The 18520-nt window shown below is 44.1% G+C and overlaps 1 protein-coding gene across 37 annotated transcripts in view; it reads right to left on the reverse strand.

Moving 5' to 3' along the window:
* The window catches only part of celf2 (cugbp, Elav-like family member 2), a 318322-nt gene that overhangs the window by 189062 nt on the left and 110740 nt on the right, over positions 1–18520 (reverse strand). For 9 of the 37 annotated variants that reach the window (XM_078164972.1, XM_078164962.1, XM_078164960.1 and 6 more), the window contains exon 1: positions 17413–17824. The exons of 8 other annotated variants lie outside the window; for them this stretch is intronic. In XM_078164972.1, the coding sequence (XP_078021098.1) occupies positions 17413–17729 (317 nt within the window). In that variant the 5' untranslated portion in view covers positions 17730–17824. Of the gene's footprint in view, positions 1–17412; positions 17840–18520 lie in introns of those variants that run through there. 20 more of the 37 variants (XM_078164965.1, XM_078164956.1, XM_078164953.1 and 17 more) reach the window with 7 other exon arrangements.

The raw sequence follows: 18520 nt of genomic DNA on the forward strand, positions 1-18520 counted from the left end.
TGGTTGCATATTGTTTAAGGTTACATTAAATTTAGCTTGGCAGCTGCAGCTTCACATCTGATGTTATTCAAATGACCTACTACCTGTTTTAGCATGCAACACAAGAGCTCCCGGGGATATATGATTTTTGCGTGCATGTCGACATCATTTGACCAAAGTGCTAATCTCCCAAAACTGTCTTTGGCTTTAAAACTCCTGGGATCTGTTTGGTGAGAGGAGAGAAAAAAGGGAAAGCTAACTATTGTGGTCTAGCGAGAGGGGAGAAAAAAATGCCTGTAACAGAGAGATTGTGCTGAGTTCGGACTCCGCAGGGAAGAAAGAGGTAGGTCGGGCAGAGACGAGCAGCAGCTCTCTGACATCCTGTTTGTGCCCCCCGCCCTCCCCTTTGCATTACAATTCATTCTCTGTGCGAGTCAAGGTTAGACCTGACAGCTCTGCAGCTGCGTATGGATATGCGTGCTTCTTTTTGTGTGTGCGCTCACGTGTATGTTTTGCAGCACCCATATAAAACAGATGGGAATGAATAGAGTCAGACTGAGAAGAGGAGACTAGACAGTTAGATTTATGGGGAGGAAGTACAGTCTGTGCTCTGTTAGGGAGGCTAGGTGGCACCCTAAGGTTTGGATGGAGGTGGAGGACTCAGATTAATGCCCCATGCATGGCTGGAGGTTTGATTCCTAGTTAGACTACATTATAAGGTCAGGCCAGAAGGTTTTTGGAGGCTAATGGAAAGTGGTAATAGTCATTTTTATGTCTTTAACTTAAATATTTCATCACAGAGAAAAAGAAATAATTGATATTTGTGCCAGAATTGTCTTTTAACAAAATTGGGAAGCTACTGAAACAGAGCCTAGACTTCCCGACCCTTAAAATCTACTAAATCCATGATAAATTTTCTTGCATGGGTGAGCAGCTCCTTCTACAGACTGAGGAAGGATTCACTGCAGGCTTTTTTTTTCTCCTGTAAATTTGATTTACAAAAACAAGCCAATATAGGTACAATTTATTGGCCAATTCCATCAGTGATAAATATAGTCTCTCCACTCGTACTACGGGCTTATACTCAAATTTTAAAGGTTAGACAAGGAAGAAATGGCCCATTAATGGACAGTTTGACCCCATCAAAAATCTTTTTCTCCCCCATATGCTATCACAGAGATAACCAAGTGCCATCCATCCCCAAGAGCCTGCAGGTTCCCATTTCAAACACTACACTGCCTCATTGAAGTTACCTCCTCCTCCTCCTGCCAGGGTTTGAAGACATGTTTGAGAAATAATTATCTTTTATGAAAATGACAGTTTTGATACTGCAAACACCCAGTGATGCCCCCAGAATTTTTTTTTACAGGGGTGGCCAGATAGGGCCAATTTAAATCTTGGGATGGCTCGCCAAAACCAAAAGATATAACTGAATTTCAGGAATTCTATTACGCTGTATACAGGTTACTTAAGGACTATGTCGATAAGGTGAGCAAAGGAGCCACATACTGGAATACTTTGGTTTCTTATTTTGCAGCTGATATTACTATCTATCTGATGCGCATGAAGTGCTACCGCTAGGGTTAACATTCTGAGTTCCACAACAATCCTGTTTTAATGTCATATGTTAGCCTGGTTCCAGACCATAGACCCCGCCCACTCAACTGAGTAGGCTTGCATCTCTGGTCTGGCATACTGCAATGAATTTGCGATTTATCTCGTCCAAACGATGGACAGACCAATGAACGCCGGGGGTGGGGGCGGGTCTAGCAATTAGCCAATCAGCGCCACGCTGATGTCAAGCTGTATGCCGGTGGGTAACTGGTGAGGATAGCAACAATGGCGACCGCTACAGATCCTACAGACCACATTAACGATGCTGTCGAGGTATTTCGCCACTACTCGCGTTAATGGAGGACCAAATTAAGGAAGCTGCTAAACTGGATTTAACGGCGATGCAGCTGGGCGTGCACAACGACGGAGACATTTTAAACGGGCAATGCTCGCTTGTTTTCGGCACCCCCGAGGCATGGATACTAATGACGTCAGATTCTGGGTGAGTCGTTGATCTCTACTGATTGGTTAGGGAAAAATCAAATTCCCTCCCCCTTGTAAATCGCCTTCAATGGAGGCAATGTCAGACTGAAGGTTCTGGGAGCTTCAGTGACATACTGCTCTTCATAAAGGCTAAATGTCTTGAACACACATATATCACTTTACTCTGAAGGAGAACATTGATTGTGAGGAACAAAACATTTACTGGGAGCAAGCCTTTTCAAGTTTAGGTTAGAACTATCGGTACCCATACAACCCATTGTCATTCAGATATCTTGAGGTGAGAGTTTAAAGTCCAGTTCAGACCAGAGATTCGCGACGAGACGAAACGGTTTCATAACGTTGCAGAGATAAGTGAACTGGTCAGTCTGAGCTCGACTCAAGCCGGCTGATGGTGTCACCTGCAATTCTGCTGATCAAATCGCTGGCAGCTGGTTCCAGAACATAAAGCACGTCACCTGCTTCCCCTACAAATTATATTCAGCCACAAAATTACAGTGAAAAGCTGCAAATCAGAACAGAAGTACGGAGAGTTGTTGTAGTTTTTACTTGTCTCGTCGCAAATCTTTGGTCTGCACTGGGCTTAAGGGACTCCTTTGAAAATCACCCTGCCAGCTTTTTCCTCGCCCAATTTTAACCTACATTTGGAGCATTATTTAGCCCCTTTCCTGACAAGCTATACCAACATGGTTGATATCAATGGGTGCTTTTGTGTGTCTAGTTTCACGAGATACCACTACATTTGAGCTAGCTTAAAAAAATAGTGTGCCACAGACTCTTAAAAACAGTAGTTTCTGCATCCAGTTGTATCTGGATGGCCATGGCCCCCTGTCCACCTCTGCACACAGCATGGATTCAACCTGCCAGTCTTGAAAACCATTTCATTTGCTGCTCTAAGTTGTCAGCTTCTGATATGTCTTTACCGGCAAACATCCTGTTGTGCTCAGGAAGTCATATAATTCACAGTAATGACTTGTTTTAAATAAACAAAAGCAGAACTGGAGCATTAGCATGTGCATGAGCACACATAGAAATGAGTGCCACATAGTTGAACTTAATCAACCACAGATGCAGGAAATAAAGACTTCACAGCACTGGTCATGCTGGTTGATTGACAAGTGAAAGACGCCACAGAAAACAACCAATTAGCACCAATCACTGAAACCGAATCAACATCGAGGACGTGCAGGATTATCTCTTTAAAAAGCACAAACAGCTGCCGAGGTGTCTGGAATGAAAACCAGTGTGTGATTTGGACTGCGGGAGCTGCTCTGCACGCTGATAGCAGTTGGCACTGACCTTTCTGCGACCTTTGACTATCATGTGATCGGGGCCTTTACATTTCTACGTGGTCTAATGTCACCGGGCCGCCTCTCACGCGGTCCAACAGTTACTGTCATGCAAGCTAACCAGCCAAGCAACTGTGAAGGGGTGCATACAGGTATTTCCCTGGAATCATTAGCATGATGAAGTGCCTGTTCCCCAGGATTTTTACCCTGTGTTTACATCTCCATGCAACTGTCACAGGCAAATACTGAAGACAGACCCCATATACCTATATCATGGTAGTAACACTTGGTTTTATGCTAAAATGGTGTCTTAGCCATGTGGTAAATAAGCAAAGTGTAAGCTTCAAACCACTGGGAACACACATCAAAATGGCGAAATGCGACGTGTTTCCTTTCCCTGCCAGTGCAAAGATAACATGCAGCATCTCTTTACCTGTACCAAAAATTGTTTTTACTGCACCTTTTAGTGTATTTGTCCTTCCTTCTTGGCACCTCCACGACGGCCACGGCTGGACTGACAACTTTTCAATTTAGTTTGCAATGACAGAGTAAAATTACTTCAAATTTCACATGTTCATACTCAGGGTCACTCTGAAGAGGACTCCATTGAACATTTCAGCAAATCTATTACCGAACTTTTCATGGCAGTTCAAATATGAAGAAATTATGACTCTTGCAATGTAAACTGAGCTAACTTCCCTGTGAATTTCCTCCTAAAGTGTACAGCAAAATTACTTTTTCATTTCAGGACACCTCTAAAGGAAAACATTTATGCAATTTGGAGAGTCTTAAAATGAGGACATTTTTGATGTGTTATAATGTAATTTGAGCTGACATTCCCTGTACAGTGCTGTGCAGTGTGTGGTCACAGTCAGGGTGTGAAAACTGTTTTCTTTGCTGACGGTTTTATTTGATAAATAAAATCTGAGAAACTATTGCTAAAATGAAGGTCTTGACTTTGTCCTTTTTGGACACCCCAGGTACCCATACCTCAACAACATGAATAGACATACATCAAAATCCAAGCTGCAGCTGGCTTGACCGGGTTTTGACGAACGACGGTGTGCTGTTAGTGTCTTCTTTTTGCGCTGTGACCTTATCAGTTATAAATCTGTTTTTCACTACATGCAAAAATGGTTGTGTGGTGTGAGCGCGTGAAAAGTGTCAATTGCGTGATTCTTACAGTCGATACGTGAAAATTGGGACCTTGAACACTGATGTGTATCAGTGCATGTAGATCTGAGAAGTGATGTTGCTAGGTACGCGTCGCATTAAAATCTGAAAGGACTCAGTAAACTCACAATTAATGCATCCCAGAAACTCGTGTTTTGGATTTTATTATTAATTTGTCGCTGATGTGTCAGTGATTTTCTTCTGGTGCTCTGCACAGATCTGACACCTGTTGGTGAAGATTCTCAGTCATCCAAGTCATGGTAATCTTAAGTGTTATATCGTAGGTGACTTGCTTGAGTTTCTTGAAGATGTTTCATCTCTCATCCAAGAGGGTTCCTCAATTCTGAACTGAAGAACCCTCTTGGATGAGAGGTGAAACGTCTTAAGATACACAAGCAAGTCCAGCTGCCTATGATGTAGCACTTAAGACAGATCTGACACCCCTCTGCCTGCTCTCGTTCCTGACTCTGTAGCTCGGTGTGCATCAAAAATTAGTTAAAGGCTGCTCTCAGAGCTAGAGTGGTCTCCTTTGGTCTGAATCAGGGACTCATGTTGTTCCAAAGTTGTATAATTGCCTAGAGTTGGTTGGTGTTCTCACGGTAGCATTTACAAGAGGACCAGATCAAATGCCTTGTGTGAGAAAGCTGCTCTTGATTGGTCAGAATTTCCATGTGGGAAAAATCCAGGAAGTAAAGCAAACGTTGAAGAAGAGTACACTTGCAAGATAAATGTGACACTTTCTAATGTCACAATGGAGGGACAACTACGCAGGTTGATTTTAGCGCTGCTCATCGTGGACTATATTGCCGTCATTGTTCATTTTAGTCAAAGCATACAGTTTGAAAACGAGGCGCGGCTCCAACTAGAAAACAATGTTTTGATGCATTGGATGTGCTGAATGTGCATATTAAGGCAGTACAGGAGGAGGTGCACATTAATAATCCTCCAGGACTGTAACATGCTCATGTTTAACCCAAACAATGTGTCATGTGACTGCAGTTGCTTCACATCCAGGTCGGAACACCTTCTCACCACAAACGAACCGCACCAGAGTTCGTTTGGAACCAGACTGAGACCACCTCTTCAAGAAGGTCTCAGTCCGGTTGTTTTGGTGCACACCTGAGTGTGATTGCTGTGTTCACACCTGCCCAAACGAACCGCACTGAGGGGGCAATTGAACTTGAGTTCCATTAAACCGAACCAAACAGGGCAGGTGGTAAAGCATCCTTACACTAGGGCTGCCACTAATGATTATTTTCATTGTCGACTAATCTGTCGATTATTTCTTCGATTAGTCGACTAATAATTTCATCGAAAAATGTGTTAAAATGTTGAAAAATGTCGGTCTGTCTCTCCCAAACCCCAAAATTATGTCATCTAATGTCTTGTTTCATACTCACGCCAAAGGGTTTTAGTTCACCGTCACGGGAGAGTGTGTAAAGCTGCCAATATTTGAACGTAAGAAGCTGCAATGAGAGTATTTTGGGTACTTTTATAGTACTTTTCTATGAAAAATGACTCGAACCGATTAGTCGACTACTAAAATAGTCATCGATTATTTTAATAGTCGATTAGTCATCGATTAGTCGACTAATTGTGGCAGCCCTACCTTACACTACAATTTTATTGGGGACCCACTCAAATGACCACCTACATTGAATATCTATCACTGTTAGCATGTCGTATTTCAAGCCCTGCAAGCAATAATAATCTAAAGTTGGAACTTTAAAGACAGTCTGACACTTGCAACCCCTTGGACTTCTTTTAACCAGTCAGTGCGTATTCTTAAAAACAGACGGCAAACAAATCACCTCAAAGATAGTTGCTCTGTTTGCATTACCCCATAATCTAACATTATTAAAGACAGAGAATAACTTCATTTTTTGGCCAAAATTCCCATTTTGCCAGGAAAACTGTCACACATTTCCGAGAAGTAATCATTTAAAAATCATAAAACTCTCCACCCTGGCGATTAGCAAATAATACCGCCGACTGACGCAGGTAAGTCTATCCCTCTCTGTAATTCTGATGGCTCTTTTAGCCGAACAAGAGCTTCAGTCCACGAATGTTGCTCCTAATCCCAAATTCCTCCTCTTCTCCACAATAATGAGCTCCTCTCAGACTCAAGAGTTGACAGAGGTAAAGCATTTAGCACGCTTGAATGGAGAAAGAGGGAGAGAGTGGGAGTGCGGAGAGAAAGAGAGGAAGATACAGGCCAAAGAGGGATAAATCGAAGGATGGGGGAAGAAGGGGGTAGAAAAAATCTACTGAGACATGCATGAGGTAAGCTCTCCCTCTGGCAAGGCAGGGTAATGCCACTGCACAGTGCTAATGCAATGGCTGACTGTTGAGAATGAGAGGTAGAAAGGACGGAGAGAGGAAGACGGAGAGAAGAAGAAGAAGGAGAAGAAGAAGAAGGGGTGGTGGAGAGGAGAGGAGAGATACACATAAACCGAGAGAGGATGAAAGATCATCACTGTGTTCTCTTAGTCTCTTAGGATTCAGTTATTTTTCTGCCCATCACTACAGCCCAGGGACAAGATGTGAACAACGTGGAGACTGTTTGTGTGTGTGTGTGCGTGTGTCACGTGGTGTGTATTCTGCGTATTTATGTGGGTGGCAGTGTGTGTATGCAGCTCTGAAAGCATGTGCATGCTTCATTCGTTTCAAGGCCAAGTGATGAAATACTCTTCTCAGAAAACAGAAGACTCACGTAGATGCACACACACAACTCTGTTTTACTCACACATACAATCACACACAAAATACTCTCTTTGCAACAGCTCAATTTGTGTGTGCAGACTGTATGTGTGCGCCGTGTGAACATGTACTTGACTTGAATAAGCAAAGAACTAATGTGGAAGCGTACTGTAGAAACAATAATCAAAGCAGATAGAGGAGCTCACCTCACCATTCGTGAGGAGTCGAATCAATCAATCAATCAGTAAAATGCTGTGAAGATGAGGAGGAATCAAGGAGAAGAGACAAAGAGACGGATCTCAGAAAAAAAAAAGAAGCAAGTTTCGCAGGCTTTGAACGCAACATGGCTGACGGAGTGAAAAGAGTAATGAGACAATCATGAGCACATCATCAGAGGAGATTAAGCGAGATGCATATTCAGGCGCGCACTAAGTGCAATAAACACACCGGAGGAGTCTAACTGGCGTCATCAAATCTCCACGAAAAACAATTCTGCACATTCACTCTGCAGCTTGACTCATCCCCGGCTACTGTACCTTCACTACTTCTGTCGGTGTGACACACACAATGTGTTCTAGGACCGTTAACTGATGCAACCCTCTAACGGTGTGTTGCAATTAAGGGTCTGGTCACAGTAGGAAGTGGCAGATCAAAATTCCTTCGGTGTGTCGGCCATTATTAGCTAAAGTCCTGCTCACTCTCCTAGCAACCTTCTTCTCCACTAGCATCTAAAGCCCTGTTTCCATCAAACACTTTTGGTATGGTACATTTGGAACCAACAGTAACCCTTCAGACATGGTACCTAGATTGTTTTCACTCACTGCTCCGTCCAGCACTCACTGTATTTCCTCCTTTATCAGTCTGCACCTGGTTTATCGTCCACAGAACGAGGCTGCACGCCGACATTTTCAGAACAAAACAGAACAGGCTGCAGTGAGAGTCTCTCTCCATGGGATATTTAAAAATAGCAGCTTTGTGCATTTAGTCCTTCTCAGGCAAGCTCAGGGGTTTAGAGTTGCTGTAGCCCACAGGAACAATGCTCCAAGATGCTTTTTTTTTTTTAGAGTGAGGATTGAAATATGTACTGTCCTGGTCAAAATTAATATATATTTTTAAACGCTTAAAGAGGGAATCATCCAAGTCGGGACGTAGATGGACCAGTAGATCCAAAGCTTTTTCTTCCGGCTCAACTTTCTCTTCATCACGACAGTCGAACACAAGGCGCCTGCATCGCTGCAAACACCTCGTGTTCGGTGCATGATCATTAATATTTCTTTCAGGTGAAGGAGGTGGAGAAAAATCCCACTCATAACTTAACAATGACCCTGCCCATGCTAATATCCATGCTATCACTACCCTTGCTAATGATGTTGACCTTGACATGTACGATTGAACGGAAATCTGGTTGCCATGCTAACAGGGTTGGAAATTAGGTTTTTTGTCCATCATCCACTGTGGCTGATGAACTACAAAATCTACCAGCCACTCAATAGATAACCATTGGTTTTTGGCTGGTGGCTGGTGCTAATTTCCAACCCTACTGGCTAATGAATAACGTACGACTATTAACCAAACCCCTATTTTCTGTTTGAGAAAGAGCATCAACATAAAAACAGGAAGTGACCCTGGCTCTACTGGAGCTATAAAAAGCAGTTACGTATGGGTTCTTTGCACTGTAAATTTAGCAGCTGACAAAACCGCATTAGCTAACATGATAGCTTTCGCTAATTTGGACTATACTTTGCGACTGCACCCTCAAAAGTGAATTCTGTTGTGATGGATTTTTATTTGCCAAGTGTGCAAATTTCCTGTAGAATTTCAGGAACATCAATCTTTCGAGGCGAGCATTCCAACGGTGATTATTTGGTGGGGAATTTCAATGTCGTTAATTCTGGCGTGAGCTGCCCTGAACACAACTGTGTTCTTGTGCATGCCTGTTTCCATACAGGGCACACACACACACATGCAGATACAGGAAGCTAAAATACACCTCCAGGCCCACACACACACCTCCACCTCTTCACAGAATTATGACATACTATAAAGATACTCGTTGACCCCGCCATGTATCCATAAACATACCTGCTCATACACAACCCCACCCCTGCAACACACACGTCCACACACAGACCCCAGACACACGGTCGTGATACATCACCACCTACACACAGCGGTGTCAGCCACAGACAACTGCTCCTGAGCCCCAGCAGAGCAAAGACATTCATCATTATGACAACACACATACACACACATACACACATTGAGAGAAAGCGACACAAAGCGACGTTGCAGCTAGTGATGCGTGAAGACGACTCCATCACATCATATATCACACATACTGTACGTGTTTCCCGCCTAAATAACAATATTATGAACAAAAACAGTCATAACAGAAATGACGGAGGGCTTCTTCTACTGTCGCCAATGCATTTCTCCTCGGTCCTCCGTGTGTGTGTGTGTGTGTGTATGTGTGTGTGTGTCATCCTCACAATAGAGAATGAAAAGGCCTCTCTCTCTCTCTCTGTTGCTTGGGAGAAAGATAAAACTGCCACCACCACCACAGCCACCACCGATTCCCTTTTTTTCCCCTCTCATTTTCTCTTAATCTCCACATCAGATAAGACACAATTCAAATCCGACCAGCTGTCTGTCCGGGGAGTCGAATGCTGTCAAACCATCACTCCTCCTCCCTCTTTCACACCTTTCCCCCTGTAATTCTCCTCTCCCAGTATGCCCACGTCAATTTTCACCCTCCTCCTTCCCCCCACTCCTCTTCTTTCACTTCTATGATAACTCTAACGCATCAGTTTGATCATGAAGTAGCCATGAAGCATTCTCTACCTTTAACATCATGGTGAAGACACACTGTTTGTTTCATCACTTGTTTAATTTGCAATCCATCAATACTCTGTGATCAATAATTGACTGTGCAAAGTGCTCAACCTCAATTGATCTGGATCAAACCCACCAGGGTGTTGCAGACTTGTGCTTATCAGAGCGAGGAATTACCAGATTTTCTTTTGCTTGTATAATCTTTTTTTTGTTATGTTGCAAGTAATGTATGTAATTTTCAAAAAGCACTCTGGCAAAGGAAATGACTGTGATGGTGTTGTAGGGTGGTAATCTGCAGCCCTCGACGAAAATCTTTTCTGCAGTCTTCCAGTAAGTGGGATCGTTGAGGTTGAGGCTGATTTTGTTCGACCAGAGTCCATTATGAATAATGTTATTTTAGCCACTGAAGAAAAGAGGGCACCGGCTGAACTAGTGTCCTGCTTGCTATTTTGCAGACGTTGGAAGTACACTAGATCAGTGGTTCCGAACTGGTGGGTCGTCGTCTATTCTGAACGGACCTCAAGTGACTCACGAATGCGTCGGAATTTCCGGCACGGACTTTTTATTTGGAAGTGCCATTTCCTGCTGTTGAACTAGCGACTAATGGTAAGTCACTTGACAGAGACAGCAAACTAGCTTGCTGACATGTTCAAAAGCAAGTATGACACTGAATGTATTAGACTGTGTGGATCTTGAACTACTGAGTAGGGAGACATCTGAACCCTGTGGCTGGACCAGTTGGGGACCACTGACCTAGATGACCTCCATTGCACATTAGTTATTAGTGGGATATCAGGAACTGTAATATCCTTGGAGTGTCCGAAACTTGGCTAAATCCTGAACAGCGCCGTTCAACCAGATGACTCTTTTTCTATATGCCGATCTGACAGAGCGAAGGACTCTGGTGAGAGGAGCCAAGAGCTTTGTGGTGAATAAGGACTGCTGTGACAGTGGAAATGAGAGGTGTTTGGGAGGAGTGACCATGCGGCCATCTTGTTGAGGTCGGGATGTGTGGACAGTTAAATCATTCCACAGCCAGAAACCATTGATTACCAGAACCATCTGGAAACACGGACAATTTAAAGCAGCAAGCAACGATGTAAGACGACATAAAAAAGGATTATGTTACAGTGCCTGAACTGGCAAGTCTGATGATCACCACATTGTGTTTCCTCTACAGTGACATTTGGATCAAGGTTTGTTAATTCACATTGTAACGTATCCAATTGTAAATTAGTTTTAATGTGTTTCATTGAAGTCTTTGGGTTTCCATGAGATGGTGTTTGATGAGAGTCATGCCGGCCTTACACCAAATCAATTAAGTGCTGAGATCGGAGTAAAGTCACGAGAGTTCTACCTCAGTTGGTGCGAGCTCTCGTGATCTTGATTGTTTGGTGTAAGGTGGTCATAAAACTCAGTCCCAGCTGTCTTAAGTCAGTCTTTCAGTCGTCTTGACGGTCCAACAAATCAAACATGTTTAACGTTATTGTCCTTTTTTAGTCTTGGCTTGTGTTAAAGGGAAACTTCGGTTTATTTCAACCTGTCTCCTATCGTCCTAAATTTGTTTCAAGTGACTAGTGACATAAAAATAATGCAACAAACATGGCAGCACACCGGTAAGGTAAGACAACACGTTTACATGTCGTTTTCTATATGTTCTCTGACATTTATCCTAACGATATGAGGCGGTCTTTGTGGAGAAAAAGCTTGTTTAGTGGACTAACTTTGCACTTGAAGGTTGCCCGTTCACTTACGTTTTAACAGGTCTGACGCTACTATGCGCCCCAGCTGTATCTAGGCTAACGGCTAACATGCTAACTATTATTTTTATGTCACTAGTCACTTGAAACAAATTTAGGACGATAGGAGACAGGTTGAAATAAACTGAAATTTCCCTTTAACAGTGAAGTTCAAGGATGTGAACATTGTCAAGAATCAATAGCAGTAAAGGGGAGGTGCCCAAAAGTCTCGACTCTCTTGTTCTGTGGGAAAAGGAAGACAAAGTGATGGAGTTGTGGAGTTAACAAGAGTCTGTCTTTAATTCAGCGTGCATCTGATTCACCAACCAACACTTTAGTGATACATCTTAATTTTAAAAACATCTTATTCCCACTTTCTCTTCCAACTAAAATAACACAGCTAACTAATGGAGCCTGGCAGTGAGTTGAGGTAGAAAAATCCAAAATGTATAGTGTTTTACACAGATGCAGTTTATCTTTATGGATTATACTGATGCCGAATTGATGAGAATACTGATGACATTTGATGCCTTTTATCTAGTGTTTCTGGAATTATGTGTTCTTGCAAAGATGTAGGGAACTGTTAATATGCCACACTTGTTAAAGAGAGTTTGGTGTAGTATTTCCCACCAGATGCAGGAAGGAAAAAAAAGGAATCTAGGTGTAGTCTTGCAAAAAGTAACCTTGCAAGATCCCCAGTCTTTGCTGCAGGCTGGTATTACTTTTGACACGACATTCAAGTTTAACTTAAATAAATTAATCAGCCCACCAACATTAATACTAACAGACAACCCTTCCTTCAGCCCTCCCTCTGAACCTCTGTCCATCCCACCCCCTCATCTAAACAAACAGACACCAGTATGTATATTTCTCACGAGAACTCGATGTTGTCCGTCACAGGACTCTTTCAGCTGTTGGCTTCGTGATTTGTGTCCTTTCAGGCCTGTGAGGGGGTCAGGAAGGGGAAGAGAAGATACGAGTGGGTGGGGTGGTCGTAAAGAGAATCGGCGGTCAGATATACATTCTCCCGTCTGAGAGAAGCAATGGCTCGTCTGTGTCTGTGTCGGTGGTGGGCTGTGTACACACTTGGCGAGAATGTGGCATTTTCAAGCATTATTGTGAGTCTGTCTCATGTTTTCTTTAGAACACTGTGTACTTGTTAAAGTTAGCAACCTTGTGTTCTTGTTTCCTTGGATTTTGGCTACATATTCAGTCATCTCTGCGTGCGAAATAAATCACTGCTAAATACTGACTGTCCTGAAAGCTTAGAAGTGTGATAGACCTTTGGAGGAGCTTAAAGTTTCGTACCAGATGGGGATTCGAGGCAGTGTCTAAGGAGGTGAGGGGGTCACATATTTCCCAGAGAGAGACCCGAGTCTAGGCTTCACAGTCAGGCTTAGAGTGGAAAGCAAAGGGCAGAGGTCCTGCTCCATTTTTCCTGAATCTCTCACTTTACCCCCTTTTCATGTTCCCAGCCCTGATAGGACTGGATGGAGAGAGATTAGACTGTTGGTTCCACTTAGTTCTCATATGATCTCAGCTAATATTTGTCAAGCTTGATGTTGTCAGAGGTTGTCAGCGTCAAGCGGGGGAGTCGCTACAGGAAGCGGCGAAGGGCCTGGAAAGGGAATGAAGCCAATTCCAGTGGAAGGGAGTCAAGGGGACGACATGAATGCAAATGTGTACATTGCTCCTGGAAACTGGCGCCATTAAACACAGTAACACAAACAAAATCAAAAGATCACCACCTCTCGCGAGCTAAATAGCCGCGATCAAGAGGCGTGTTCACGTAAATACAAAGTGTCATCTCCATAAGCGCTATCTGGTTCAACCTGTCCGCCTCCTCAGCAGCTGGGTAAGAGGGCACAGATAGGCCTGTCTGACGCCGGCGACACACATTATTCATAAATCCTTCACTGCGGGGCAGATATACCCGCAAGTGGTGATGCAAGACACATCAGGAGGAGGAAGGAGAAGGACGGCTGGGGAGTTTGATGGCTTCCTCGTCCACCCCTGCCGGTTGTGCGCGGGCCCACGTCGTCAGAGCCCATGACACTGATTAATGAGAAAGCTGTCTCATCACTATAGCATCAGGGTAATAGACTACATGGAGAGTCAGTGGAGGGAGACTCTGCAGGGTAAAGTGCACGCCCTGGCCTTCTATCAGGGTGGAAACAGGAATTCTGTGATTTATGCAGTTTTATATCATTAAACACTTGTTGGTATTTTCAGTCTCGTAAAGTATACTTCTATACGAATGCCATGGCGATAAAAAGCAGTGGTCTTTTGGCTTGTAAAGGAAGTGGCCTGCATTCACATTTCAAGCAAATGTGGCCCATATTCGATTTTGTTTTGCTCTCATGTGACACTGAAATGGACTTTTTTCCAATCAGATCTAGGCAACATTCAAATGTGGCCCTAAATCCGATGTCTGACCACTGGCCTTGCGACCGCTGTGAGAACGTTCGTATCTGAATCTAGTGTTTTAGCAATACCTCCATGGTTTTTCCACGTCATGCTTCACTGCACTGGAACGACAGAAGGCTGCTGTAGCCATAACACCGCTGAGGTAGGCTGACCCAGTCTCCAGCCAGTACAGCCCAACTGCCAGACACCTTCTGATGGAGACAGCTTACCTACATGCCTTGAAGCACCAACAGAGATATCTGAAAGTAGCCTTGGACATCCCCACCAATCCTGCCTCCTCTCCCAACCACGCCCACACTTCTCTCTCCACAGAGCGACCTGCAACAGCTGCTAACAGAGCTACTACTATATGGCTTTTGCCTTCCTTCACCTTCTCTCCGTCAACTTCAACATGTGACGAATTGTCATCTGACCTCTGCAGCAAATCATTCCAGAGCTGAACACTTGCACCGCTATGTCATTCATTTTTTTTCCCCAAATGAATGTTTTATTCTCACATATGTGTGACGCTATTGGTTGCATGCATGGGTGTAGATTTCTGGATGGGACACAGGGGACATAATATTTAGAACATGTGCATTTGTCCACCCCCAGTAAAAACATGACAGTAGCACAAGACGTTTATCTTTAATTTGAAGCATATTAAAGACATTTACAGCATAAATTGATGCAGAAAATACAGAGTTTGGTGCTCAAAATGCTCTTTGTCCCTACAATGTTAAACAAAAGCTGTGCCCTTGGTTACACGTGAGGCATTTGTGAACAGTCGAGGCAGGAAAATCATATCTGGGGAACGTAGCCTTAGAGAGTCCGAAAAAAAAAAGATGTTTTGAGCTTTTGAGTCTCTTACTTACTCATCATGTGACCCCTCAGATGAATCTTACAACACGGTGAGTTTATAATGATGTCGGCAGTCTGTTCTAATGCACTGCTTGTACATTTTCCTGTGAAAAGTAATACATCAAATTTCGTACATATCCCACATAATCACGGGCCAGTACTTTGTGACTAATCCATGCATTTGGGAGGGCCGCGTTTACGTGGCCAACGCACTGATGGGAAAAAAAGTAGGAAGTGGACTTGTAAGGTGGCAGGTTGGGGCGGTGGATGGGTCACAAAACACAGGACTTTCACCAGGACACCGATGTTGAGAACCATGTGAACTTTGAGTCAACGTGTTTCTTTCCCTAAACACTACGTAACTTTACGTCAAGTACGTGACGCAATTTGTGGGATGCTAAATCTTAAGGCCTTTGCACACTGAGTCCATTTTTTATATCCGAAATTGTCGAATGTTTAAAAATAAATACAACCTCACGTTGCGTCAATCACGTTTGCACACTGAGGCCACGTTTTTGTGCGTTTGTCGCATCCGTCAGAGTCTTCAGAGACGTTTGACCAAGAATCACTGACGAAAATGTCGAGACACAGAATCATTTCATAACTCAGATTGCCACGTTCAACAGGTCAGATAGTAATATTCAGGTGGATGATGATGAAGAGGAAGAGGATGTAGACGGCGAACAGAAGGTGGAGGACAGCTCCGCCCTTCATGCAGCTGCGGCGCCAAATGAAAGACAGGGAGGAAGTGGTGACTCCAGTTGAGAGAGGCAAAGGAAGAAATCTTTTCATTTTGTCACGTGTTGCGGTTTTTCCCAATGAATACAATAATAAAAAGCATCGGAATCAGTGTCGTCGCGATTTTTTTTCAGATGAAGGATTAAAAAAAACACATCCATAAAACAGACTCAGTGTGCAAAGGCCTGTGTATGAATTCTACATGATTATTTTTATAGGATTACAATAGTCAACTGTGCTGCTGTGACTTTATTACACTACATGTGATATTATTATTATCTTCGCATGACATCCTCACAGTGACACGGGACCAATCAGCGGGTTTACAGTCTACGATCAGCGAGTATTTCACTGTAACTCGTCTCCAGCGTCTAATGTGAAACAAGTTTGTCTCCAGCTGCTTCGTAATTTCATAACTTTTGTGATATTTGTCCAAACCCCTAAAATGCCTCCTATTATGACTCCACTAAATCTGTTTTTCACAACACCTCCCACACACACACACAAACACATTCAAACTTCATTATGTTTGCTCTATTCTTTTACACCATGAGTCACCACAAGTTAAGTGCAGCAATCCCAACATTCACTGTCAATTCCAACACTGATACAACACAGAATCAGAAGATGCATACAGCATGGTGAACATTTTTTCTGCTGGGGGAGAAAAAAGAGAAGAACATGATCCATCAACAACTAGGCGCTGTGAGCTGAGGGGACATAAGTGGGACATGCACTGTGGAGGAGGAGGGAAAAAACGCATGACCATGATGTCGGGATGAAAACCTCCCTTTGTCCCTGCTCTAGAAATTCCGGAGTTTAACTGAATTACTGCAAATCCAATTGAAACACACGGGATAGCAGTCATCCATGCATTCCTGTGTGTTCTCAAAAAGAGCCTCTGTGTGTCTGTGTGCATTTCTTTTTCCTGCAAATGCAAGTGTCCAAAGTGTGGAGAATAACATGCGCAAAAAAAACACGCCTAGTGGAGTTAAATCATGTGGCTGAGATCACTCCTGTCTTCCACCCCTAACCGATGGAGAGAGCACAGAGATCGGCTCCGTGCGCTCCCATGCCCGGCTGCACGCTCCCGAACCCGCCACTTCCAACCCAGCGAGACCCGGGGAAATTATAATGGGCGGCTGCCGCAAATCAAAGCAACTTCCCCTCCTGTGTTCCACGGAGCGAGCTGCTGGTGGAGGAAGAAGCCGATGCAGAGTCGACCTGCCCGGCTCCAACAATTCCACCGACATGCGGCGGATAATACGAGCTCCATAAAGACAAGGTTTTTATTCACGGCGGTGGCGTTAATTCCCCCATAATGGCGTTCATTTATCACCATCCTGTCTATAGCTGATAACAGCCCCCGGGCGCTCCTGCGATCCCCGTGCAAATTTATCGACGGATATTAATAACAACAAGCCATAACTAACACAATAACACACACATGCAGCCACGCCGGCTATTGCGCTAATTGTGACCCCGATTCCAGTCGCATATCCCAGTCAGCGGAGCAACGTTTCCACATCGGACAGCTGCTTTTCAGGACAGTAAAGATCACACACACACACACACACACACACACACATAAAAAACACAGACATCACGCGAAGAAGAGAAAGAGATGGAAAATAACTCACATTCTGTCTCCGGGAACAAGCAGGCGGCTCTCCACCATCATATCGGGCAGAAAATCCAGATTGTAGGATGAAGTCATGTTGCCTGCCTGCCCTGTGTATGTGTGTGCGCGTACAGTATCGTGGATGTGTGTGTGAATGTGTGTGTGTGCGTGTGTGTGTGTGTGTGTGTGTGCGCCTCCGCCGCTGTGCGCCCTGCCTGATAAATAAAAAGGAGCGTCGCTCGCTCTCGCCCAAACGGGAGACGGAGAGGGACAGGTGCAAGAGCCGAGGCCTCCCCAAAGGCAGTGTAGCCAGCCGCACACACACTCTGTCCGCATCCAGCAGTTGTCACATTCTCCTCCTCCTCTCCCCCATTCGCGTCTGCTGCCTTTTTCTCTTCCGCCGGTCCTGTCTGGAAATCCGCTCTGCAACAGCGCAACTGACGGACTGTTGGAGAGCCAGGTGCCGGAGCCGGGGAGGCGTGGCGCATAACGCTGCAGCTGATCTTTAACTGTTAGGGCTCCTCAGCCGGAGATGGCTCCAACCAGTGAGTGTCTCAGACCGTCAGGCGTCATGATGGACACGGATGTCCTCAGTCTACATTGCCTTAAATAGAAGGTGGTTTAAATTATGTATATTCACATGTTGGTATCTTCCAGCACAAGATATCCACTCACTCAAGACACACCCGTTAACCACTGGATATAATGAGCCACTGGCAGGTTAACCATTAAACACCTTTTCTCATCAGACAACCTGCTTCAACACATTTAACCATCTCCAGACACAATTAGTGCCAATTTCACAAGATTCTGGAGCGACTATTGATTTAACTGTCTATTGCCCACCAGAAATAAATGTTGGCATTGTATGTTTCTGCAAACCACAAATGTTACATTTGTACATTTCATACATATCGTATCGTTTCTAAAGTGACGTCAAATATGAGCTGACTTTGTCACCATGAGGCGGAGGGGATGGTGGATGGCGTGACACCTATGCAAGATGGCTGCCAAGCTGCTGACCAGCAAACAGGTTGGTTTTCTATGTGAACCATCGCTGTGTTTCCAGCATTTTTTTTTTGCGACCTGCACCTGTTTTTCCAGTGGCTTTGCAGACCCCAAATTTG

This window comes from Epinephelus lanceolatus, chromosome 23 (assembly GCF_041903045.1).
Source record: "Epinephelus lanceolatus isolate andai-2023 chromosome 23, ASM4190304v1, whole genome shotgun sequence".
NCBI lineage: Eukaryota > Metazoa > Chordata > Actinopteri > Perciformes > Serranidae > Epinephelus > Epinephelus lanceolatus.